General features: G+C 42.6%; 1 protein-coding gene across 1 annotated transcript in view; it reads left to right on the plus strand.

The window, feature by feature from the left end:
• Positions 1 to 23,084, plus strand: part of SLC46A1 (solute carrier family 46 member 1) — a 53,034-nt gene extending 29,950 nt beyond the window's left edge. Inside the window, exons 2-5 of the mRNA XM_056559113.1 lie at positions 3,094 to 3,946; positions 7,341 to 7,424; positions 12,278 to 12,434; positions 19,683 to 23,084. Coding sequence (XP_056415088.1) covers positions 3,094 to 3,946; positions 7,341 to 7,424; positions 12,278 to 12,434; positions 19,683 to 19,740 — 1,152 coding nt within the window. The 3' untranslated portion in view covers positions 19,741 to 23,084. The remainder of the gene's footprint in view (positions 1 to 3,093; positions 3,947 to 7,340; positions 7,425 to 12,277; positions 12,435 to 19,682) is intronic.
• The last annotated feature ends 4,412 nt before the right edge of the window (positions 23,085 to 27,496 follow it).

The raw sequence follows: 27,496 nt of genomic DNA on the forward strand, positions 1-27,496 counted from the left end.
AGCCTAAAGACAAAGTTGTTTCCTTTTTTTTTTTTAACAGAACTGTGTATATTTACAGTAGAGCAAATGGCACACTATTTTGCCCAAATTAGGTGACTCTAAAGTTGTGGTGGGTACATGGGGGGAGATTTATCAAAACCTGTCCAGAGGGAAAGTTGCTGAGTTGCCCATAGCAACCTATCAGATCGCTTCTTTTGTTTCTGAAAAATAAAAGAAGCGATCTGATTGGTTGCTATGGGCAACTCAGCAACTTTTCCTCTGGGCAGGTTTTTATAGATCTCCCCCCTTGAGTTGCCAGATTGAAATTAGTAAATGTTGGGGTTCTTTTCCATTGGCAGCTGATCTGACCTTAAAGAGCATCGATCTGTGACATTATCAATTATCATGGGGGTATATAACAAACATTGTGTACCTGTAAACCCCTCCTTTCATACATTGTCCCCAGAGCTTTCTCTGTTTAGACAGGGAGATGTGATGCCGAAAAAAATATTTAAAAAGATGGGATTCAAAAAAATGGGATCAATAGCAGAGAAGCTTGTTCATTTGTCAGCTGATCGCTGGGATGTTTGTCAGGGCCGGTGATTGGGAAATCATTTAAAATGCACTCCTCTGTAGTTCTATATGTAGCTGCCGCTGCCCTGTGTCCTAGAAGCTTGTGTTTCATCATGTGACCCTGTGAGCCACCGTTACTGATATCTGAAAATGCTGAGGGAAGGTTGTAATGTGCTTACTATACAGAAAATATTCTTGTCTACTATAGTAGCAGGCTTTTGACAAACTTTCCTTGGAGCATACCCCAGTTATTGACTGCAGTAGTTGTAAGTCTATGGTGCGTGATTTGGCACTTCCACAAGAATAACAGATGGAATGGGGCTGAGTTCGGGGGAAAAAGCAGAAGGTTGATGGTTTTTTTTTAATTTACCCTCCCACTCCTTTATCAGGGCAAATTGGCAAAAGCCCAGAAACCCCTTTAGGGCAGGGTCACACATAGCACATCCGCAGCATATTTCACACTGCGGATGTGCTGATGCCATTCTCTAGAGCGAGCTCCCTGCTGTAGCCGGGTATCCCTGTTTATTTGCTTGTAGCAGATCTGCAGCGGTAAATCCGCTTCTATGAGCAGACACTTTTTTGTGACAGGCGTCGATGCATTTGCAGCGTGATATACGCTACAGATGTGCTACGTGTTACCCTACCGTTAATCTTTCTCTACCGGTTGTTAATACTCTCATTTAAGGGTATATTCACACGTGTATTTAGCTGCTGAATTTCTGGTGCTGATTTTGCTACTCATTGACTTTGGGTAACAGAATCTGCTGTGGAAAATATGCAGCCAAATACCCTAATCCTATTTATTTGATTTAATGTGTGTAGATATATATAGTATGAATTTGTGTGTCAGTCTAAGTGTGCTGTGAATCACATAATAGCACAACATCCATAATAGATGTAAGAGCTTCTTCTTTATAAGTCTCCCCGTATGATTGTTTATAGTCATGCTGAGGGAAGATTTATTTTAGCACGTAGTAAAATCATCTGTAAAGTAAACCTATGGTGACACACATGTAGTCAACATATTTTGGGTGGTGACACGGGATACAGTAGAAATCTGTTATTTTTTTTATTCTTGTCCAAAAACTCTGCAGTTAGATGTAACATGATAGTCTTTAGTGATGTATAAAAATGCAGAACACACAATGTGGAAATAATCAAAGCTGACTGTGCCAAAAATCTGATGCAATTTGCACCCAAATAAAATTACTTAATACTAATTTCAATATGTTAAGTCACTTTTTAGTGCCACTTTGGCAAGGAAGGGGCGAGTAGAAAATGGGTGTGATCTCAATGGAAAGAGGTTGTGGTTTAAATGCAGCGCATTTTGGTGCACATTTTCTGTAGGGCCATGTTCACACTACAGAAAATTTGTGGAATGTCTGTCTGGAATGCACGGACAGACATTCTACAAATTTCATGTTCTGCCAAGCGCTAGAACCACTCAGAAATGTGCCACCTTCATTGACTGCAATGCATTTCCCAGCATAATTGGCAGAAACAAACAGCAATATTCATTGTTTCTGTGGATGCCGAATCAGGATTTCCGCAGCAGATGTTCCCTCCGTAGAAATTCTGGCACCTGCATAGTGCAGTAGGATCCCATTGAATTCAATGGGAATCTGCAGGGGAATTTCCAAGCAGAACATTTCCCCAGAATTCTGCTTGGACATTCCGCCGCGTGAACATAGACTAAAAGTAAGGCAGTTGGTACAAAGTTAGACTGAACAGTCTAAAAAAGACAGATTTTCAAGCAGTCTGAGCAGCTGTGATAAGTCTTGCACATTCTTAGGCTATGTTCACGCGGTGAAATGTCCATACGGACATTCCACTGGAAATGGAGTGCGGGCAAAACATGCTGGCGCATGAAGGCGCAGCCTCATAATCAGCAATGCATTTCCTTGCGGAATAGACATGACTAGTCTTTCTGTGGATGCCGGAATCCATGATTCTGGCACGGAAATTCTGCCATGTGAACAGGGCAGCAGAATCCCATTGAAATAAATGGGGCTCTGCTGCAGCGAATGTTTGTGTGGAATTTTTCTGCAGAATTGCACACAGAATTTCTGCTGTCTGAACATGGCCTTAGGCTGGCTAGTCCAGTGTTTCCCAACCAGTCTGCCTTCAGCTGTTGCAAAACTACAACTCCCAGCATGCCTAGGAGTTGTTGTTTTGCAGCATCTGAAGGCACACTGGTTGTGAAACGCTGGTCGAGTCTAGGTTTACTCTGTCCAAAAATTAGACAGTTTTTATTTATTTTCTGAGTGTTTTCCTTTTGAAGCATTTTGGTGGCATTTTTGGGGGTCATTGGCGCTCATGTGTTCAAATCAACAACAAAAAAGCGTGAAATTCATAGTGTTTATTACAAGGGGAAAATATTGCATAAAATGTGCGAAGGAGGGTTTGGTCGAGGATTACAGGTAATGGGCAACTACGTCAGCAATATTCTAGCAGTTTTGTAAACTTTTGCATTTTCTTTCAATTTCATGCATTGTTATCCAATTGTGGTACATTGTGTCCTGACATATGTCCTGTTTGTAGGAAGTGGAATCCCTTACATCACATTGGAGTCTCTACCTGAACCTGAGCGGGTTACTTGTTGGCCTCTTCTCGGTGATGCTGCTCGGCCCCTGGAGTGATCATGTGGGCCGGCGCTCAGTACTCATCATTCCATTCATCGGACTGGCCTTGCAAGTTGTCATCTACCTTGTGGTCATGTACCAGGAACTACACGTTGGCTATTTATTGCTAGGACGCATTATTGGTGGCATCACTGGGGATTTCAACATGATCCTTGCTGGCTGTTTTGCCTACATAGCGGATATCACGGATCGCCCATCACGGACATTCCGAGTTGCCATCTTGGAAGCTTGCCTGGGAATTGCTGGTATGATAGCCAGCATTATTGGTGGACACTGGCGGAAGATGCAGGGCTACATTAACCCTTTTTGGCTAGCCTTCGCTGTGAACATTTTTACAGCTGCTTATGTTTATTTTTGTGTCAGGGAATCGGTGAAGGACAAAAAGCCGTCCAAACTGTTTACTGTCAGACATTATCAGACAATTTTCCGCCTCTTTACTTTGCCTGGAGACAATGGCCGTCGAAGCAAGCTTTTCCTCTACTGTTTGGCTCTCCTGCTGGTGGTGACTGTTCACATGGGGGTCAAGGACTTGATGGTGATCTATGAGCTCAGCTTTCCCCTCTGCTGGGATTCAGATCTGATTGGTTATGGATCAGCAGCAGAACATCTCACATACCTTAGTAGCCTGGCAGGGTTACGACTCTTCCAACTGTGCATAGCAGAGAGCTGGGTGGCAGAGATGGGTTTCTTGTCAAACATCTCGGGCCTGGTGGTCTTCTCCTTGGCTGTAACTACTCAAGTTATGTTTACAGGTGACGTACAATTTTTTAATTTACCGAAATCAGAATCCAGGACTTTCTTTTTTCCCCCTGTAATCTAAGGGGGGGGGGAAATTTGAAAGAAATACTCTATTTTTATATAATATATAATGTATTTAAAAACCCTATATACACACACGCCAAAAAAAAAAAAAATGTAATATTTCTGCTCTTTACAAAACAATTTTCATATGCTTAAAAAAGTCATGGCTAAGCAGAGTCCTGAAATACACCAGACCTAAAAATATAGTTTGTAATGTTGAAAAAAAAAAAAAAGAAAATTAGTATGTGTCAGTTTTGTGTTGCAATATACTGGAACTGAATTTAACCAACTAGAGGGGCGTAGTGAACGTAGCTTAAATGCTGAGGTTCACTTAACGTATCTTAGCGCCACTTTAATAAATGTTGTGCATCTTCTGCTTTTGACACTTTGTGAATAATTCCGCCCCGTTGTCAACTCTAGATTTAGGTTTTTCAAGAAAGTAAAGTCTGTATAAGGTGTTACTGCAAGGAGGGACCGAGCATAACTATACTGAGCGTAAGACGCTCTGCAGGCCCAGGATCTAGCATGTTGGCACATAAAGTCTTTTTTGCTGTCACAAATTTTATAAATATTGGTTTAGGGTCAATTTGGGAGGAAATAACTTCCCGTCTTCAGATTATATATCTCTGGAAAAGTACATATGGTTTCATAAATAATGACTTTGCTCACCCACTTCTGTATCCCCTCATTTACTCTATCTTACAAAGTTTCCCAACAATGTACGCTATAATCTAACTTTGATTTAATAACTAAGGATTAATAGATGCTAAAGTTATGCTCTTGCTGTACACTTATATCCCTTTTGGATGAAAAAAATTCATATTTGTCTGGATCAGAATTATTTGGGATTAATTATGGGCAAATCATGTACAAGAGCAGAGACTCCTGTCAAAGTCCCTGCTGATACACGCTTAGTAGCAAACATTCCCTCTAGGTCTTGCTGCTCATATAACCTTTGCTGGTTCTGGTGCAGAGCTGCTTACACTCTACGTTTGTGGGATCAGCGCTCTTCACCGGCCCAGCAAATGTTAACTGGGATGCAAGCATAGCCGCTCAGTTTACAGGAACAGGGACTTTTGCGTTTGACATGAGTCCCTGCTACTGCGCCTACTGATTCGGTCAAATAGGCCCAACATGAATTTTGTGAGTTTGCTTATCTTTATTTACCATTTTTTCTTTAAAATAATATATTATCTTTTGTTATTGTTGCATAGTTTACTATGGTCTGCAGATATGCCAATGTGATTCTGTAAGGCCATGTTGACATCACAATATATACCTCTGTGGCACAGATATGATTGCCGTTTATTTCAGCTTCATAAATCGTTATCTTCTGCTACAAATTGTGATGTGACATCCTCAGCCATTTTTTGGGGTTATTAGTGATTATTTTAAATAGAATAAGCCCCAGCACTCACTACTGTGACACCCCACAAGTAACGGTGACCCAATCTTAATGGTTTCTGTTAATGAAAACCTCCAGTTTTCTGTTTTCTTTAATTTATTTTTAACCCTCTATTGACCGTGTAACAATACAAACTCCTCCAGTTTCCTATTTCTTATTCTCTCTGCAGTATTCATAACTCAGTGGGGGAGGTAAAGCCCTTTTTAAGTAGGGCAGCTTAATCTTTTGTAACAGTCTAGTTGTGCATGTAGCCTGTATTCATCTATGTTGTACATTTATAGACTGTCGAGACATGACCCGATAATATGCTGACAAGCACTTCAGATGTAGTGAAAATTGCTGAATGCAAAAATGGCGTTTTCCTTCCTGTGTCTGCTCCAGTATCTATAGTGTTACAATGAAGCTGCTCACAAACATGAAGCCCTGAGCTGTTTACTGTGTAGATTGGTGGGAAATGAGGCTCCGTCATAACCTGTCGAGCCTGTTTACATGAATGGCTCGCTTCTTCAAGTGCAGATGGAAAAGACAGTTAATAGGGCAGTGTGTATAGAGTGAACTAGGGCACACAAAGTACATACATATTATGCTGTTCCCATTGAAATCAATAAATATGTATACATAAGCTCTAGGCTTTCCCTAGTTGAAATATCAATTTGCCAAAAATATTACTTAAAAGGGTTGTCCCATCTTTTACACTTTACATAAATATATATATATATATATATATATATATATATATATACATATATATACACACACACACACACACACACACACACACACACACACACACACACACTGGTCTGGTCCCTCAACATACGATAGTAATTGGTTCCAGATGCACCATCGTATGTTGAGGGAACACATACAGACACATACATGGAGGCACATACAGAAAGATTCTCAATGATACTCACATGTTCCTGCAGCTCCAGCCCGTCAGTTGGTTGCTCCGGCTCCTCAGTTCGCTGCTCCTCTGCTGCCGTGTCACTACATCGCCGCTCACGCCGCCCATATTGGACGACAGGGGAGGTGCGAGCAGCGACATGATTACAGCGCAGGGCAGAGGAGCGGCAGGGACATGTAAGTATCATTGAGTGGGGCACGTTAAACGGCTATCCGGCGGCAGCTGCAGCAGTCACCGCTGCCGGATAGCCATTTTTTGCGTTGGCCACAACACACAGAAGCATCTGAGAGACCATCTTATGTTGAAACGATCATATGTCGGGGCCATTTTATGTCGAGTACCACTGTAGTATAATAGGTAGGGGGTTACCATTGGGGTTCCTGAGTCACTATGGAGCGGTGGTCATGTGTGCACACTGCCCTTCCATTCATTATTCAAGGGGGCTTCTGGAGATAGTCAAGTATAATGCTTGACTTTTTTTTTTGCAATGCCGTAGGCCGTGAATGAAGCGGCTTTATGCATGCGTCACTGTCGCACCATTTAAAGAGACCCAGCACCCTGTTATCACAATCGAACAGGGTCTCATGGGTCAAACCCCCATGGGGGACCCCCTTTTAAGGAGTACTGTGTTGCAGGAAAACCTACCCAAAGTGTCGGATTGCGCAGGGGTCCGACCACTGGGACCCCCCACGTTCTTTTGCACAGCACCCCGGCTCTACCAAGGAACAGAGCATGTCGACCCCTACACAAAGCGGTGGCCTGAGATACAGAGTTCGAGTATAACTCAGCTCTCCCTTAGAGATACACTAAGGGTACGTGTTGGCAGCCGCTTCATGTGGGGGTTGACACGCTCCGTTCCTGGGGAGAGCCAAGGTGCTTTGCAAGAGATCAGACACTGATTGATTTTGTTATTGATATGTGTTCCTGCACCACAGTATTCCTTTAAGGACCAATTGTGTTAATAAATAGTATAAAATGTAGAAAAAGCAAAAATGATCTCCTCTTTTTATGTTTCCAATGCTTTGTCTTGTAGGGTACGGCTTAAGGTTCTTCTCTATGGCAACTACTCCAGTTATTAGATCCAAGCTGTCTAAACTGGTGGAAGAGGGAGAGCAAGGTAAGAACTCATTTAATGGTATAAAACCCCTGTTAAAAAAAAATGATCAGCATTAAGGTGCATATGTTATATCAAAACATAGATCAGCGTTTTCAAACAGGGTATCTCTAGCTTTTGCAAAACTACAACTCTCAGTATCCTGGGAGTGGAAGTTTTGCAACAGCTAGAGGCACACTGTTTGGAAAACACTGACATAGAGATAATGGCAGTCAGGCCACCCAGCGCCGTTTATCTATAGGGGGAGGTAATCTTTTGTTCTAGAAATTAAAAGGGTATTCCAGGAAAAAACTTTTATTTTATTTTATTTTTTTAATTTCAACTGGTGCCAGAAAGTTAAACAGATTTGTAAATTACTTCTATAAAAAAAAAAAATCTTAATCCTTCTATTAAGTATCAGCTGCTGAAGTTGAGTTGTTCTTTTCTGTCTGGCAACAGTGCTCTCTGCAGTAGAAGCACAGTAGAAGAGGCAATATGTATAAGAGAAAGACTCACCATGGTGAGTTGTCGAGTCTTTTCTCTTGTACATATTGCCTTACCTGGACTTGATACACTCGGAGCTCCACCTATCTGCATTAACGGATCCTGGGCAGTTTACGCGTCCATTCACACAGTACCTTTGTGTTATCGGTGGTGCCAGACGTTTACTCTTTTATTACACATCACAGAGTAGAAGAGGTTTGCTATGGGGATTTGCTTCTACTCTGGACAGTTCCCGAGACAGGTGTAATCAGAGAGCACTTAGACAGAAAAGAACAACTCAACTTCAGCAGCTCATAAGTACTGAAAGGATTAAGATTTTTTAATAGAAGTAATTTACAAATCTAAGTATAGAGCAGATATAGTGTTGCTGAGCACCAGCGGTATTACGTTACAGTTCGTCGGTAGTTGAGTGTGAACAGACTTAAACACGGTGCATGCTGATATGTGCTGGGGGGTGCTATCCAATAATGCACAAAGCACATACAATATACCAAAATAGAATGAAGATGCACACTCTACCTACACGAGCTGCAAGGGTCTTGTCTGTATTCCATCACGAGAAAATAAATGAACTCTCTGCTTGCAAATAACGGGGTGAGTGCATCTTCATTCTACTTTTGGTCATTTACAAATCTGTTTACCTTTCTGGAGCCAGTTGATATATGAAAAAAGTCTTTTCCTGGATAACCCCTTTAAATGAGGATTAGCCCATCGCTATGTCCGTAAATTCCAATTAAATTGGGATTCACTGACCAATTCTTGATACCTCTATGGCACGTTATGCGAGACCCTTCTAGGGAATTTTTCTTTGGTTTAACTAGAAAAAGGCCCCACTTATCTGTACGGTGTAATATGTAACTCCTCAGAGGACAAAGGTCTCTCATTCCTGGCAATCTCAGCTATCACTTTTCTTTTCTAGCCATTTACATCATAGCAAACTGCAGCAGAAACAGGAAGTGATATGGGGAAAGGATATCTTTGAAACTAGGCTTATGTATGGGACTAATGCCATAGGCTATAACATACCTGAAGCTTCGCACCACTCAGTAAGATCCCCTGGAATTAAGAGGAAGGTGGTTTTAAAATACTGTAAGGGTAGGGTCACACGTGCCGCATTTTGCTGCGTATTTGCTGCTGAGTATTTTCCTACCCATTGAAGTCATTGGTAAGTAAAATTACCTGCAGAAAATATGCAGCAAAGGGTACTCCAGTGGAAAACTTTTTTATTTTTTTTATTTTTAAATCAACTGGTGCCAGAAAGTTAAACAGATTTGTAAATAACTTCTATTAAAAATCTTAATCCTTCTAGTACTTAGCTGCTTTATCCTCCAGATTAAGTTGTATTTCTTTTTGGAGTTCTTTCCAGTCTAACCACAGTGCTCTCTGCTGACACCTCTGTTTTTTTGGGTGAATGGAGCAATGGATGCCAAAAATGCAACCTGACCAAAACCCCTTTTTAAATAGAAACAGCTCGACAATCAGAACCTGCAACCAAATAAGCTGTCATCATTGTAGAGGAAACAATGTTTAACCATAGCTTCACTAAAAGGTGTACTCCATCGTTTTAACCCCTTAACGACAAAGGACGTAAATGTATGTCCTGGTGATGCGGTACTTATGCACCAGGACGTACATTTACGTCCTAAGCATAACCGCGGGCATCGGAGCGATGCCCGGATCATGCACGGCAGGTCCCGGCTGTTGATCGCAGCCAGGGACCCGCCGGTAATGGCGGACACCCGCGATCCCGCGGATGTCCGCCATTAACCCCACAGATGCCGTGATCAATACCGATCACGGCATCTGCAGCATCGCAGTCACATAATTGGATGATCGGATCGCCCGCATCGTTGCCGCGGCGATACGATCATCCTGCACGGCAGCAGGAGGTCCTCTCACCTGCCTCCGCTGTCTTCCTGGAGTCTTCTGCTCTGATCTGTCACGCCCCCTCCCGTAGGCTTGCATTGAGGGGCGGAGCATGACTTCACACGGGGGCGGAGGCGTGACGTCACACGCCGACGACCCTGCGGTCGACCGTAATCAGACCCGGAGCGAACACGCTCCGGGCACTGATTACAAACGGGGTGCCGCGTGCATGATCCCGGGCGTCCCCAGCTGCGGGACTCCCGCGATCAGGCATCTTATCCCCTATCCTTTTGGATAGGGGATAAGATGTGTAAGCACCGGAGTACCCCTTTAACACTTAGCCCCTGTCCACAGGATAGGGGATATATGTCTGACCCCTGGAAGCTCCTGCAATCTCCTGAGCGGCACTTTGGCTCTTCACAGTAGAAAATCCACAAGCAGAACCTGTTGACTTCAATGGGTAGCAACATAATCGGCTTGCAGATTTTTAACTGTGGAAATTCTGCTTGCAGAATTCTGCAGCGGAGAGTCCGCAAGCAAAATTTCAGCGGCAGGAAAACCACTCTAGGGTGTATATATATATATACACACAGCAAATCTATCTCAGAAATTTCTGTGACTGTCATATTTACCTGCGATTGTCCTTTTCACACCCTGATGCATGAAAAAAAAATCTTTACTTGTAAAATGCACAACTGTTGTAAAAAGCTGTGTTTGTGTCAGGCTATGTTCTTACACAGTTTTTGTGATGTGAAATGACCCAAAGGCAAACGGTTTCCAGAAGGAAAATAATTAAATGGGAAATTGGATCTTAGTTACCACACACTTTGGAAGATTGGAAGCCGTGCTAAGTCATTGAGTTTACATTAAAATCTGCAGCAGAAAATCCTGTACATCAAATCTGCGTATGTGTGAACGGAACGTACCCTAAGGGAACTTCTGTTGGTTTTTTTTTCCATGCCAAAATATTATTATTTTTTTTTTTTTTGTGTGAAGGCCAAATCGATCCATCTTTTGTGGCATAAAGGAAAACTGTCATCCTGATCACCCACACTAAACCCAATGCACAGGGTTATAGTGCAAGTGACCAGGAGTGCAAAGAGGGGTCACTTACCAAATTCCATCCAGTGGCTCCTGTGATATTGCCCAACAAAAGACCCGTTCTCAATTCGGTTACCTGAGCTGAGGAGGCGGGGCCCCAATGTCTGTCTGCCCCCTGTTTCTTTCTGCCTCCTGAAACAATCTTCCTCTTTTAGCATATTCAAATTCTGCGCTGCGCTCTGAGGCGCAAGCACAGTTAGTTTACAAACAGCTCTCACATCCTAGTGACCTGAGTCCCATGTCCCATGAGCGCTGTGCACCGAGGCTGGAGCGCATGCATTCTGGCACTGTAGCAGGGCACTCTGGCAAGAAGAGCTCTCACGTCACTAGGATGTGAGAGCTGTTTGTAAACGAACTGTGCTTGCGCCTCAGAGCACAGTGCAGAATTTGAATATACTAAAAGAGGAAGATTGTTTCAGGAGGCAAGAAGAAGCAGTGGCGGACAGCCATCGGGGCCCCGCCTCCAGCGTGCATGTAACCGAATTAACGGGTCTTTCGTTGGGCAATATCACAGGAGCCACTGGATGGAATTTGGTAAGTGACCCCTCTTTACACTCCTGGTCACCCAAACTATAACCCTGTGTATTTAGTGTGGGTGATCAGGGTGACAGTTTAACTTTAAGCTTTTGCTGTTACCCTAAAATGTCTGAAAATACAACCAAAAAAGTTGCAAAAAACATCTCAAACACTGATGAGTCCCACAGCAGCATGAGTGTGTCCAATGGTCATGGCTGATTGACAAGGCTGCAGGAGGAACACAGCCTGCAGCAACACTGCTGTAACACAGTTTTACCAAACATGTGCCTCCAGCTATTGCAAAACTACAACTCCAAGCATGCCTGGACAGTCAAAGGATGTCTGGGCATGCTGGAAGTTGTAGTTTTTCAAAAGCTGTAGGCACACAGCTGTAAAAAAGTTATCCAAACACTGTACTACATTACAGGACTGCCTAAAGGATGACACATAAATGACATAGGAAGATATAAGTTATACAGGCAATCTCCAATAATCTGTGTGTGTGTGTGTGTGTGTGTGTGTACACAGCATAAATCCAGAGAAGAAAGGGTTACAGAGCAGGGCTGCCAGGCTCCCCAGAGTAGTGAGTCAACAGAGTGGGGGAGGGGTCATCACAGTGCAGGCAAGAGGGACACGCCCCCTCCCTTTGACAAGAGGGAAAATACATGGGTGATAGAGACATAAAAATGACATGTACATGATCAGGATGAGGTACTGAGTAACATAACAGTTTTTTTTCGTTTTTTTTTGCCTTAAGTCTGTCTTAGATATCATTTCCAGGCTGTTACAAACTGTTACTGTCATTACATTACCATTTCAGAGCATCTTTCAAATGATCTTCAAAATTGCAATTTCTATGCTAATGGTGTCTCCAATGTTCTCACCTTCAGGGGCATTATTTTCTGTGGTTGCTTGCGTGGAAGGAGTCTCATTCATCTTGGCCACCAGTATCTTTAATTCTTTGTATCCAGCTACACTGTACTTCATGAAAGGGTTCGCCTTCCTATTCGGAGGAGTTTTGCTGCTGATCCCGGCAGGAATCATTGGGTAATGTTTCTGATTCTTACTAATATACTGTGTGTGGATGTATGTATGTGTGTAACCAATTTTGGCCCTCAGGACACAGCAGGCAAGAAAATAAGTAGGTTTATAATATCCCTATTCTAATCCCCTATAACTCCCATGTATTGAAGTGTGTTTAGAATTAACTGTATGATTGTGATACTTAAAGGGGTACTCTGCCCCTAGACATCTTATCCCCTGTCCAAAGGATAGGGGATAAGATGTCTGATCGCTGGGATCCTGCCGCTGGGGACCTCCGCAATCTCTTCTGCAGCACTCCCATTTCTCAGCTGGACAGAGCGAGGATAGCTCTGTGGCTGATGACGGGCGATGCAGGGGATGGAGTATCGTGACGTCACGCTCCGCCCCATCAATGCAAGTCTACTGGAGGGGACCTGGTGGCCTTGCATTGAGGGGGCGGGGCGTGATGTCAGGAGGGGTCGGAGCAGTGACATCACTATACTCCGTCCCCTGCATCGCCCGCCATCAGCCAAAGAGCGATCCTAGCTCTGTGCAGCTGAGAAACGGGGGTGCTGCAGGAGAGATCGCGGGGGTCCCCAGCGGCGGGACCCCTGCGATTAGACATCTTATCCCCTATCCTTTGGATAGGGGATAAGATGTTTAGGGGCAAGGTACCCCTTTAATGTTTGTTCTTCCTCAGTTCCAAAAGTGTATATATTGAACCTGGACCTGACAGATCATTAGTGTCTCAATGTATTATCCTAATAAATGTTTGTGTGGTAAATGGAATTGCTACACTTGGTGTGCAATTTGATCAGCCATGTGCAGAGTAAGGAGCAGCTATTCAACCTGAAAAAACAGTGATCCTTAGGCTGGATTTCTACTTGACAGTCAGTTTGGGGAAAAAATTGAGAAAATAAGAAAAGAGGTGATAGACACAATTTTAAAAAATGCAATGGTGGCATATACTTCAGAAAGCCATAATGTAGGAATGTGAGTAGGGCAAAAAGGGATTTGATAAGTATGCAACTAATCATAACTAATATATATGATGCACATATGGTCCATATAAGGTTGGCAACCATACAGTACTAGATCCCTCTATTTCCTACGTGTTTCACTTGGAAGGAAAATATCAAGCTCATCAGGGAAAAAACAAATGGAATGTAAATAGAATATACGGGGAAGGCTCACTGACTCCTGTATACTTAAAGGGGTACTCCACTGGCCAGCGTTAGGAACTAAATGTTCCAAACGCTGTTTTCGTGCTGCGGGGGTCGGCCACGCCCCTCAACTTGGGCGTGAGGTCACAAGGGGCATGGGCGACCCCCGCAGCGCGAAAGCAGCTCTTGGAACATTTAGTTCCAAACGCTGGCCAGTAGAGTAGAGTACTTTTTTGCTGTTCTGGCACCATAGGGGCTTCCTAAATGCGACATGCCCCCCAAAACCATTTCAGAAAAACGTACTCTCCAAAATCCCCTTGTCGCTCCTTTGCTTCTGATCCCTCTACTGCGCCCGCCGAACACTTTACATAGACATATGAGGTATGTGCTTACTCGAGAGAAATTGGGCTACAAATATAAGTATACATTTTCTCCTTTTACCCCTAGTAAAAATTCAAAAATTGGGTCTACAAGAACATGCGAGTGTAAAAAATTAAGATTTTGAATTTTCTCCTTCACTTTGCTGCTTTTCCTGTGAAACACCTAAAGGGTTAAAACACTTACTGAATGTCATTTTGAATACTTTGAGGGGTGCAGTTTTTATAATGGGGTAATTTGTGGGGTATTTCTAATATGAAGACCCTTCAAATCCACTTCAAACCTGAACTGGTCCCTGAAAAATAGTGAGTTTGAAAATTTTGTGAAAAATTGGAAAATTGCTGCTGAACTTTGAAGCCCTCTGGTGTCTTCCAAAAGTAAAAAAAACGTCAATTTTATGATGCAAACATAAAGAAGACATATTGTATATGTGAACCAAAAAAAATGTATTCGTAATATCCATTTTCCTTACAAGCAGAGAGCTTCAAAGTTAGAAAAAAGCAAAATTTTAAATTTTTTCATCAAATTTGGGGATTTTTCACCAAGAAAGGATGCAAGATACCACAAAAATTTACCACTATGTTAAAGTAGAATATGTCACGAAAAAACAGTCTCGTAATCAGAATGATAAGTAAAAGCATTCCATTAATGTTTAAAGTGACAGTGGTCAGATGTGCAAAAAAGGCTTCATCCTAGAGGTGAAAATGGTCTGCGTCCTTAAGGGGTTAAAGAAGTGCGGACTTACTGTTGCTATCTTGATAAACAGACTATATAATCTTTCCATACCAACAGAAGCTGGTTGAAGGAGTGTCTGTGAGATGTATATATGTTTATACGTCTATCGGATCTTGTACAAACTATTGCACAGACCACTTTATTTAAATAATTGTTTTATTGAGTCATTGCTTTATATTGAGTACTTATTAAAATTATATGCAGCACTACCTGAAGTTGATCAGGAGTGTGCTATTATATGTATTTTACTTTATCTATTATTTTTTATTTTATTTTTATAAATTAGTATTTTACTGTTATTATCGGAGTCCCTATTTCTGTTAACTTTGAGCACCAATTCCCCCCCCCCCCCTTTTTATTTTTTTTTATTGGGATGTAAATAGGGACTAGTACTTGTAAACAAGAGCAATACAGATATACTAGATATTCTTTTTCAAATCCACATAGGAGCGCATCAGAACAAACATGGATGCCACACGTAATCTAGTCAGGAAAGACCAGAAAGCAACCAGTATTTCTTTGGGAAGGTAAATGATCACGATAACATGTAGTGATCCCACTTGAACTACTTGTAGGAATAATCCAAGATATACACAGGTACAGATATCGTACATATGGTAGATTCAACAATGGTACCAAAAAGTACAAGAATGAAGATGTATACAGGATAATGCTTAAATGGCCACTGCCTGTAAAATTATTTTTTGTATATGATACAACAGGTAAAATAAATAAGATTTGTAATTTACTCCCTGTAAAAAAAAACAAAAAAAAAAAACGATGTCACTTTCATGGCCTTATAAATCTGGCCACAAGGGGGTCCAGACCACATTCCGTCAGCTCAAAAGCACAAAGTGACATAAAAATTACCATGAAAGTGACATTAAAAGAATTTTTTTACAGGGAGTAAATTACAAATCTTATTTATTTTACCTGCTGTCTCATATGCAAAAAACTGTTTTTAATGACAGTGCCCATTTAAGTCTTGGGGGAGGTCTACATCCCAGGCACACCCCAAATAATCTCATTGCATACAGTTATATGGCATATAGAAAATATAAGATATGTTCCCTAGATATAGGCACAATCTAAGGGATGACAGATGTTAATAATGTCACTATGATATGTAACAACAATAAAGCTGGATTGTTATCATGCAGTCGGTGATCATGGGGAGGGGGGTCCTGACGGTGTTCCTATCGGGCACAGCTAAGTATCACTTTATATCCTTGCTTCCTTCAGGGCACTCACTGCATCTGTATTGTTATTCAGTATGTGGAAGCTGATGGACTGTTTGATTATACAGAGTTGTCTTTACCCTGTCACACGAGCCTGACAGGCTCTGCATATTACTGTGTGTGACTGTATGACTGGCTTGATTGTTGTTACATTTTGCAGTGACATTATTAAAGCACAACTGTCATGAATTTGTAGCCCCATAAACTAATCCCAGGGTGACAAAGTTCTTTATAATAACTATTCATGTATACCTTTTGCAGCTTTCTAGCAGCTTTGATCAGGCTAAAAAATAACATTCAAATGTATGAGAAAAACCAGTGCCCGTTCTCCTATCAGCTTACACTGCCGACGCAGCGGGCTAGTTCTCATAGCAAGTGCTCGCAAGAGGCAGAGCATTACGCCGCACACTGGTGCTGGGAGCGAGCGCTTGCTATGAAAGCTAGCCTAGTCTGCAGCGCAGCACCGGTGATGTGAAGAAAACTCTCCTAGCGCTGCGGCCTGCGAGTGCTCCTTCCCCATGGCCCCAGTACGCTGCAATACCATAATTCTGCGCTGCGGACACCTAGTTTTCATAGCAAGCGCTCGCTCCCAGCACCAGTGCGTGGCATAATGCTCTGCCTCTAGCGAGCGCTTGCTAGGAGAACTAACCCGCTGTGTTGGCACTGTAAGCTGAACGGGCACTGGTTTTATACATTTGCATGTTCCCCACCGCAGTTAAGGCTAAGAAGGGGCTTATGCGCTAGGACCTGTGTGTCAATCACACAGCGGTCCCAGCAGTGACATACAGTGGATAGGCGTGGCGGCCACGGGGCATATCCACACCTATCCGACTGTTGCGGACCGGCTTATGAAGCATTTTTTAGCCTGAACAAAGCATAAAAGTATACCTGAATAGTTATTATAAAGAACTTTGTCACCCTGGGATTAGTTTATGGGGCTGCAAATTCGTGACAGTTGTGCTTTAACCTATATCATTGCTAAGATTGGACCGTTCCTATATATTTTTAATGTTATTAATATATCTATATGCCACATAGCTGTATGCATTGAGATTATTCGGTGTATGCCTGGGATGTTGATCTGCCCAAAGACAACATCCCAGCATAATCTTGTATGCATCTTCATTCTGTACTTTTTTTGTACCATTGTTGTATCTACCATATGTATGATATCTGTACCGGTCTTTTGATATATCTTGGATTATTCCTACATGTAGTTCAAGTGGGATCACTACATGTTATTGTGATTATTCATTGTCCCATTGAGTACCAGGTGCTTTCTGTTGATCAGATATAATATCCATGTTTGTTCTGATGCGCTCCTATGTGGATTTCATATAGAATATCTTGTATATCTGTATTTCGCTTGTTCACGAGTACTAGTCTCTCTATTTAGATTCCATTTTGTTTTCCTCTGATGAGCTTGATATCTTACTCCCAAGTGAAACACATAAGAAGTAGTAATATATTTTACTTGAATGGTTTTCTACCTTCTATGGACTATGTATGGTTTGTGTAAACCCAAAGTGCATTATATATATATATATCTATATAATATAATTTGTTGCAATTAGTTCTATACTTATCAACTCTTTTTGCCCTACTCACATTCCAACATTTTGGCTTTTTGTAGTAAATTGCAGTGGCAGTTTTACCATAAACCTACCATTGGTAAACTCTTCCGTAAAGTGTAAGTCAATAGTTGCTCTCCTACCTGTTCTTCACAGATCGTGTGGAGAGAAATGGCTTACGCTGAGCAGTACAGTTGCGGAGGTGATCATACCACTCCTAGCAAGGTTCTGTGCACAAGCCCCCTTCTGTTAAACCGGACACGTGCACACAATCTGCTGGCCATTGTAAGGTTGCCTATACAGCTCTTCTGCCAACCATCAGCTGTGTCTTCCTGCACAGATCATTGCAGAATGGGCGGGAAAGCAGCTTTGGACTTACACTTTAAAGGGGTATTCCGGCCAAAATACATCTCATCCCCTATCCAAAGCATATGGGGGATAAGATATCTGATTGCAGGGGGCCCGCCACTGGGACCCCCGCGATCTCCGTGCAACACCCATATTCTACACAGGGCTGCGTCTCCAGTCTCGGAAAACTCTTTGTCACGCCACACCCCCTCCATCTATGTCTATGGGAGGGGACATGATGTCACGTCTCCGGTCCCGGAAACAGAGAGGTTTCCGAGACTGGAGACGCAGCACTGCATAGAATGCAAGGAGATTGGGGATTGGGAGGGGGGGGGTCCCAGCGGCGGGCCATCCTTGATCAGGCATCTTATCCCCTATCCCTTGGATAGAGGATAAGATGTATTTGGCCAGAATATCCCTTCAATGCTGCTGAACCACAGACAACGCCAAGGGTCATTCGTGTATCACTGTAATAAGGGGGCCTGTAGTGTTTCACTGGAGTCTTTTAATAAGTGTTGTGCCTGGCATCCACACAACCTTATTAAGTGAGTGGGTTCTCTCTACTCCTACTCTGTGCCCTTTCCTAGTTAGGTTTCACCCATTGCACTTGTTTTGTTTTCTTTCATACTTTAATATTATCCATCAACAGGGAGAAGCAGGCATTTCCTAATTGACTACTATTGCTTCCAGTAATAATAGACTGTGGGGGAGGAAGTGAAAAAACAGCCACATTCTTAAAATACTTTAGTAGTTTATGTGTATGTACAGTGGGGCAAAAAAGTATTGAGGTATACCTCAACTATGAGAGACATAATGATAAATAAAATCACATTGTCTGATTTTTAAAGAATTTATTTGCAAATTATGGTGGAAAATAAGTATTTGGTCAATAACAAAAGTTCATCTCAATACTTTGTTATATACCCTTTGTTGGCAATGACAGAGGTCAAATGTTTTCTGTAAGTCTCCAAGTTTTTCACACACTGTTGCTGGTATTTTGGCCCATTCCTCCATTCAGATCTCTTCTAGAGCAGTGATGGTTTGGGTCTGTCGCTGGGCAACACGGACTTTAAACTCCCTCCAAAGGTTTTCTATGGAGTTGAGATCTGGAGACTGGCTAGGCCACTCCAGGACCTTGAAATGCTTCTTATGAAGCCACTCCTTCATTGCCCAGGCGGTGTGTTTGAGATCATTGCCATGCTGAAAGACCCAGCCATGTTTCATCTTCAATGCCCTTGCTGATGGAAGGAGGACAGAGGAGACTCTTAAAGAAGTTGTTACAGGTCTGTGAGAGCCAGAAATCTTTCTTGTTTGTAGATGACCAAATACTTCTTTTCCACCATAATTTGCAAATAAATCTTTAATTCTTTAAAAAACAGACATGTCATTTTATGGATTTTTTCTCTCCTAGTTGAGGTATACCTATGATGAAAATTACAGGCCTCTCTCATCATTTTAAGTGGGAGAACTTGCACAATTAGTACTTTTTTGCCCCACTGTAATAGCTTCACGTGTAATATAGGCAAATGTCCCTGGATCAGTGTTTTCACACCAGGGTGCCTCCAGCTGTTGCAAAACTACAACTCCCAGCATGCCCGGACAGCCAAAGGCTGTCCGGGCATGCTGGGAGTTGTAGTTTTGCACCAGCTGGAGGCACCCTGGTTGGAAAACACTGCCCTGGATTGTCTGCTACTGGTTTCTTATCGTTTCCTTCCACATTGCCATAGCTGGCTCCTACATTTTTTTTTTTTTTTTCCAGCACAAGGTACATATACTCAGTCTCCCTTCACCAGGATTGTCATTAACCCTTATTTACTTTTTTCTTTTTTTTTTTTATAGGTTAATTGAAATTTGTGGCCAGAAACCACTGTACAGCCAGTTTGCCGAAATTTCCTGACTGCCTTAGTGCAGTATATTACAGAAGTGAAGATGAAGAATCCACTGTGAAGGAGTTGGGTTATGGAGTGTATGAGGCCACATGTCGCTAGTGATGGCTTTATCCTCCCCAGGGACCAGAGCCTGAAGACCTTACACATTAAACACTTTCTATTAATCTTTACCTCATGTTCAGTCTATGCTGACATGTAGGATGCTGACTCTGTATTTATTGTGTGTAAAGATTTAACCATCTGTGGGCCAGATGGTCAATGTGAGACATCAGGTAAAAGTACCAGTCCATAATCCCAAATTGGTATTTGAAATTGGGTGTAGTTCAGTCCTGCAATAACCTGTGTAGTCCTAGATCTGTCAGGAACAGCCTGACACTTGGCAGATGCAGGGCGTTGTAGATAAAACTTAACTTAGTGGCTTCACTGTGCTTAGTGAAGGACTTTTGTACTGAGCTCCCCCATCCATTTGTCACAAACCCACCTCATAGTACTGAAGTGCACAGCTGTGTTTGTATTGTTGCCTAAGTATCTACAGACAAGCCATGTGCATGAATCTACTGCTGCTAAGACACTTTACGTACGTGACTCTATAGATTGAATTGACTTCCATATATGTGAACGTACAGATGTAGCCGAGCTAAATTTGTCATTGAAGCGCATTGCTTGTGAATCGTAAGTCTTTAAATTAAGGTAACGCTCTAGGTATATCTGCAGTGTTATGACACATCTCATATTAATATTCTAATAACATAAAGCACTGTACCAAATGACAAACCATGCTTTACTGTATTTTGAAAGTAATCACTTTTTGATTTTGAATTTTAATACCTATATTTCTACGTGTTTGTTCTAAGTTAATGTTATCTCTGATGCCAGATTCTGTAAAATAATGCAGAGATTAGACATAGCTGACTTTGAAATTGCCTACTGTGCAAGCTAATACAGTCTGCTTTTATACACATCTATTACCCCGCATGGCTACTTATTATTAATACTGCCAAGATACTGTCATACAGTGTGAAACAGCCACTTCCTCTCACAGTGTATTAAGGTGACACATTTCTACAGTAAGATGTGAATGCATTAGTGAATAGATTTAGATAAGGTTAAACAAATGCCCCCGATAAATAAGCAAGGTGTGTCCAAGCTGTGTTACTGTGTAATACCGCTATACCTTTGCCTGCTTAGTTAGTGGCTTTAATTGTTTAAAAATTACTTTTGTCTGCAGTCAGTAACAGTCGGGGAGGGATGGCCAGGGGTCCGCATGGCCCCAGGGCTGCACCACATCTCCCTGGCAATGTTAGCGCTTGGTCAGCTGTGTGATTGACACACAGGGCCTCCACGCAAGTGAGGTCCATCCTCTACTACAGCGCACCCAAAATGTCTAATGCCGATTTCTCCCAACTCAGCGCATGTGCACAGCGATAGAGGTAGAGAGCTTTCTCACTCTGTCAGTCACATAGCGGGCCAAATGCTGATGTTGCTGAAGAGAGGTGGTGCGTCGTGGGGCATTGTTGACCCTGCCACTCCTCTCTGACTGGTACTCACTTCAGACAAAAGGGATTTGTGAGCACATAAAGCCACCTATTAAGCAGCAAAATGTTGTTAGTGAGAGTTGCGCCTCAATGCAAGTCTATGGGAGGGGGCTTGACAACCGTCACACCCCCCTCCCATAGACTTGCATTGAAGGAGATGGGGCATGATGTCATGAGGAGGCGGGGCTATGACGTCACGAGCTCCCAGCGCCGGCTCCAGCATTCGGAATAGTTTGTTCCAAATGCTGAGCAGCGGAGTACCCCTTTAAGTCTGTGTTCAGATCATATTTTGATCTCCACTTTGCATGTATGGTGGAAGGAGCTCCCCGAAGTACACACTTATTGTGTATAAAGGGTTCCATTAAACAGGTGGAGTCTAAACGATAATCTTACTGGCCTCAGTTGGGCTAGTATACATAATAGTATGAGTATACAAAAGATAAATATATTTAGTGTACATAAGACTATTCCAAAAGGGGGTATTCACACTTATAGTATCCTGTACATATTCAATGAACAGGATTATTGAAGCTGCAGATGTGTTCAGTCATTTAGTTTACATTGAACTCTGCAGCATAAAAACCTGCCCATCAAATAAACGCAGGCTCCTATATGTGTGAATACACCCTAAAACTGTATTCTGTTAGACAAAAAATGTATTGTACGATATACATTTTTTTTTTTTTGTCTTTTTCATTGGTGCCCTACAGAGAAGAGATCTGAACACAGCCTTAATATGGATTTATTCCATCCATTGTATGTAATAACTCATTCCATTAAATGATAAATATGCACAGACTATATGACGTGATAGATATGACTTGTACTTGTTAAACACTTGGGGGTCCATTAGACTGGGCAACACCTTGAAGGGGTATTCAGATTTTTTTTATTTTAATAAATAAAAGCCCAGGCTGTTGTGTGTCAAATGGCAAACTATACTGTACCCACCTCGCCTGATTCAGTGTTCTGATCCACCCCAGTGACAATGACACCTTTTCTTACAGTGCCCACCTGAAGAATGGGCAATGTGACTGTAATGGAGGAGGAGTCTGTAACCCCTTAGGCTATGTTTATACCTCGGAATTTCCGTGCGTAATTCTGCTTGGAATGTCAGCATGAAAGTTCTGCTGCAGCAGAGTCCCCTTGAATTCTACGAGATTCTGCTGCTCTGTGCACATGGCGTAAATTTAGTTTTCCGTGCCCACGAATCAACCTGTTCATCATTTCTGCGGACACCGCACGGAATGCATAGCAGTCTATGAGATGGGGCATTCCTGTTCGGTCCTAGCACCAGCATAATTATTCTACGGGATGTCCACACAGGGATTTTCTGTTCGGACATTACGAAATGTGACCATAGCCTTAAAGGGTACTCCACCCCTAGACATCTTATCCCCTATCCAAAGGAACCCCCGCGATCTCTACTGCAGCATCCCAGTCATCTTGTGCATGTCATACCCCCTCCCATAGACTTGCATTAAGGGGGCAGGGTGTGACGTCACGATCCTCTGGCCCCTGCGGTGGGACTCCTGCGATCAGACATCTTGTCCCCTAGCCTTTGGATAAGGGATAAGATATCTAGGGACGGAGTACACCTTTAAGGACCTTTTACAGCAGTCACTAAAGGGGCCTTGTTATCCTATGCTCTGATGTTTATGCTGAGGTCAGTAGCAAATGCGGCATCTAAGGGGTTTCAGAGGTGGGATGGTTCTCTCTGCCACTCATAGGCATCCCTGCAATGTAGTATTTTTTTTTTTGTTTGAAATGAAATGCATGACAAATATTCTATACTGTAATATACTGTATTGCCATAATCATACTGACCCAAAGAATACTTTTATGTCATCTATACCGCAGTATAAACTGTATAAACTTGAAATACAAAAACAACTTTTTTTTCAAATTTTCCTTTAAGTTAATGGGGAAAAAAAATGGTGCCATAAAAAAAACTCAGTTTTAAAGGTTACCGGCTTCAAACAGTTAATCACTGGGGGTGCCAGGGGTCTAAGGATCGGTCATTCATTTTGAAAAGTCAGGTAACCTCTTTAGGGTAGGGTGACTTCAATGGGTAGGAAAATACGCAGCAGCAAAATAAGACACGTGACCCTACCCATAATAAGTAAAATAGTCCGCTCACTAGAAGGATACATTTGTACCAATTAATATTTGTAGTTTTTCATATTTCAGGTGTCCAGTTTAAAAGACATTTGCACACCGTTGATTTTTTACTAACTTGCCTGATCATCTTTTTATTAGTGAACATTCTTCTATAGAGTTAACCATTTCCTCTTTCACAGATGTCTGTTTTTCCACCACAGATTTTAGCAAATGTGAACGCCTATTTCTGTGTGTACAATACAAGCAAACATCAACATGTGATACTTGCACTAAAACTGCTTCTTTTTGTATAATATTGAATGATACTATGTTAAGTATTTGTCCTCTGTCTTTTTCTCCCCAATACACTTTATTTTTATTCAGTTGTCTCTCCTTTGTTTTGTTTTCTTCCATAATGTGTTGTATTGTTACAATAGAGCTTTGTGATATTTTCATGGTGGTGACACACTTTTTAGAAATGCATCATTTTGCGACACAGTAATTCAGTCCTTGGAGCTTGTGTAAGGACATCTTACGACATACTACCGCCTGCTGTGATTGAAACACTTCCACTGTTTGAACCCAGTTAGGCTAAGTTTCCACTTGGTTTTTTTTCTGGCAGTTTTTGGATATCTGCCACTGCAGTTTTTGAGCCAAAGTCAGAAGTGGATCCATAAGGGAGGAGAAGTGTAAGTCCTTCCTTTATATGTCCTATTCCTTTTGAATACATTTCTGGCTTTGGCTCAAAAACTGCAGTGGCCGATATCCAAAAACTGCCAGAAAAAAAAAGTGGAAACTTACCCTGCGCATATGCAGTGTGTGTAAGGCTATGATCCCTTGGCCACAGTGTGCATACATGAATACAACCAAAGGGAAAGCCATACAAATACATGCAAGTTGTCATTGCTAATTTTTGTGTGACACATCTACCCACCGCAAGTGATACACTAATATGGTGCAGCACACAGTTTGGAAAGCTCTGTGTTACACTATTATTTAATCCAGCCAGAAGGCACCCTAAGGGATTCTGTTAGCTCCAGGTCAGGGGTCTCAAACTGGCGGCCCTCCAGATGTTGCAAAACCTCAACTCCCAGCATGCCTGGACATGCCCAGACAGGCATTTGCTGCAACTAATGGCTGTCGGGAATGCTGGAAGTTGAAGTTTTGCAACATCTGGAGGGCCAACAGTTTGAGACCCCTGCTCTAGATCATGCTTACAGCTTGTATGAAAAGGATGTGCTGAGTTACTGCATGCATGTGTCCTCTTCCCCCACCCCTCCCTGCCTTGACTGATGTTGTGCAGAGATCTGTACTCCATTCAAGGCAGGGAGGGAGGACGCATGCATGATGTAACTCAGCACAGCCTTTTTTGACACTTGAGCTGTAAACATGAATCTGAGCTGACAGATTCCCTTTTAGGGTTGGGTCAAACATAACTGAGCCGCAGCGTATTTCATGCTGCGGATCCGCCAGTGACCTAACCCATTTTGTGCCTCCAGCTGTTGCCATCCCCCCTTTCCCCCGCGTCTTCTGCCACTACGAGCAGCCACACAGGGGGCCTCCGAGTAGCCAAGTCCACTCTGACATCCCGGATGTCAGAGTGGGCTCAGCGACTCACAGGCCCCCTTTGTGGCTGCTCGTAGTGGCGGATTGCTGCTGCAAGCAGGCCAGGGGAAGGGGTGGGTGGCAACAGCTGGAGGAACAAAATGGGTCAGGTCACCGGCGGATCCACAGCTTGAGATACGCTGCAGATCCATTATGTGTGACCCTACCCTTAAAGAAGTTTTTCCCAACTAGGGTGCCTCCAGGTGTGGCAAAACTACAACTCCCAGCATGCCTGGACAGCCAAAGGCTGTCCAGGCATGCTGGGAGTTGTAGTTTTTCAACATCTGGAGGCACCCTGGTTGGCAAACACTGCCTTAAAGTGTTGTTGTGATTTAGAATTTTTTTTTTTACATGCTGTCCAGACATGTCAGAAGTTTTAGATCGCACTGGGTTTCAGTCATGAGACCTGCTACAATTTCTAGTTATAACTCCTTGAAGTGAACAGAAATGCTCTTCACTCCCCGGCTGGCCGCTCCCTCTGACTTACGGGTATGAGGTAATAAATGAGCCAAAAATGATCCTATGAAGAGAGGTAAACTGTATAGATAAAGATGTCTATAGATGTGCACTGTCTCTAAGTAGTCCCTGTAAGAGAAGTTTTTTTAATGATTTTGTCATGGTGCAAATAATACAATAATTAATGTGTATCCATTAGTTTAAAATGTAAATAAATAATAAATCCATACAAAAGGACTATTTGATTCATTTATGACTCAAATGACTGGCTGCAGCATTGTCCCGTCTTAGCCGATGATTGGCTGAGCGGGCCGTCACTTGCCTAAGTCTAGAAAGGTGGGTGATAGAGCAGGCTGAGGATGGCTAAACAGAATGGGGCCTCCCATAAAGATTGCAGGGGTTCCCCGTGATCAGACACTTATCCCCTATCCTGTTCTCTTCCCTGGAGTACCCCTTTAATGGCTGTGTGTGTGTATGTGTGTGTATATATATTACCGTATTTTTCGCCCTATAGGACGCACTGGCGTATAAGACGCACCCAATTTATAGGTGCAAAATCTAAAAAAATAAAGATTTTGAACCCAATAGTGGTCTTCAACCTGCGGACCTCCAGATGTTGCAAAACTATAACTCCCAGCATGCCCGGACAGCCGTTGGCTGTCCTGGCATGCTGGGAGTTTTAGTTTTGCAACATCTGGAGGTCCGCAGATTGAAGACCACTGCATAGGAGGTAATACTCACGTGTCCCCGTCGCTCCGGACCCGTCACCGCTGCCCTGGATGTCGCTCCATCGCTGTCGCCGTGTCCCCGTCGCTCCGGAACGTCTCTGCTGCCGGCCGGGTATCCTCGCTCTCCGTCGCCGCCATCACGTCGTTACGTACGCGACGGCGTGATGACGAGGAAGGAGAGCGCTGGCCATACAGGGGATCCCTGAACGGAGAAGACACCGAGGAGGCAGGTAAGGTCCCCCCGGTGTCCTGTAAGCACTAACACGGCTATTCAGTCGGGCTGTTCGGAACCGCCGTGGTGAAATCGCGGCGGTCCCGAACAGCTCGACCGAACAGCCGGGTTAGTGTCACTTGCCCTTCAGACACGGCAGTCAGCTTTGATCGCCAAGTCTGAAGGGTTAATACAGGGCATCACTGCGATCGGTGATGTCCTATATCAGCCGCGGGTCCCGGCCGTTGATGGCTGCAGGGACCGCCGCGATAGGCGTGTATTCACCGTATAAGACGCACCATCTTTTCCCCCCCAGTTTTGGGGAAGAAAAAGTGCGTCTTATACGGCAAAAAATACGGTGTGTGTGTATGTATATATGTGTGTATATGTATATATATATATATATATATATATATATATATATATATATATATATATATATATATATATATATATATATATGTGTAAAATATATATATATATATATATATATATATACACACACACACACTGGAGACCAAAATTAGAGAACAATTTATGAACACATGATTTTTTCTGAAATAATGTAATCTACATTGATCAACATTTGAAGGATTTTTTTAATAAGGGGTACACTATGCCATTAGCACAGTGTTTTACAAAATAACCAAAGTATATCAACATTAAACCTTTATTTAAAAAAAAAAAAAAAATGATGATCAGAGAACAGCAGTGACTGTAGTACAGTAAAGTAAATGTTCTGAAGGTTCCAACAGTCACCAATCAGTAGGAAGTGTACAGGCCTTTGCTTTGAATGACTTCAGCACATCTGCGCCCCCCACAGGACATCACTAGTCTCTCACTCTGCTCTGGTGGGATTTTGCTCCACTCTTCTTCCACAGTTCTGTGACTGTTGTGAGTTTCTTGGCCATAACTTTGTCACCAAGAATTTTCCAGAGGTTTTCTATTGGGTTTAGATCAGGACTCTTGGCGACCATTTCATTGTTTCAATATTTTCAGTTTCAGTGAACTGCTTTACCCGTTTTGCTGTGTGACAGGGGGCATTGTCCTGCATGAAAATTGCTGCTGATTGAGTGATGAACGCAAGGAAGGAACCATTAGGGGAGATTTATCAAAACCTGTCCAGAGG

Source organism: Hyla sarda, chromosome 2 (assembly GCF_029499605.1).
Source record: "Hyla sarda isolate aHylSar1 chromosome 2, aHylSar1.hap1, whole genome shotgun sequence".
NCBI lineage: Eukaryota > Metazoa > Chordata > Amphibia > Anura > Hylidae > Hyla > Hyla sarda.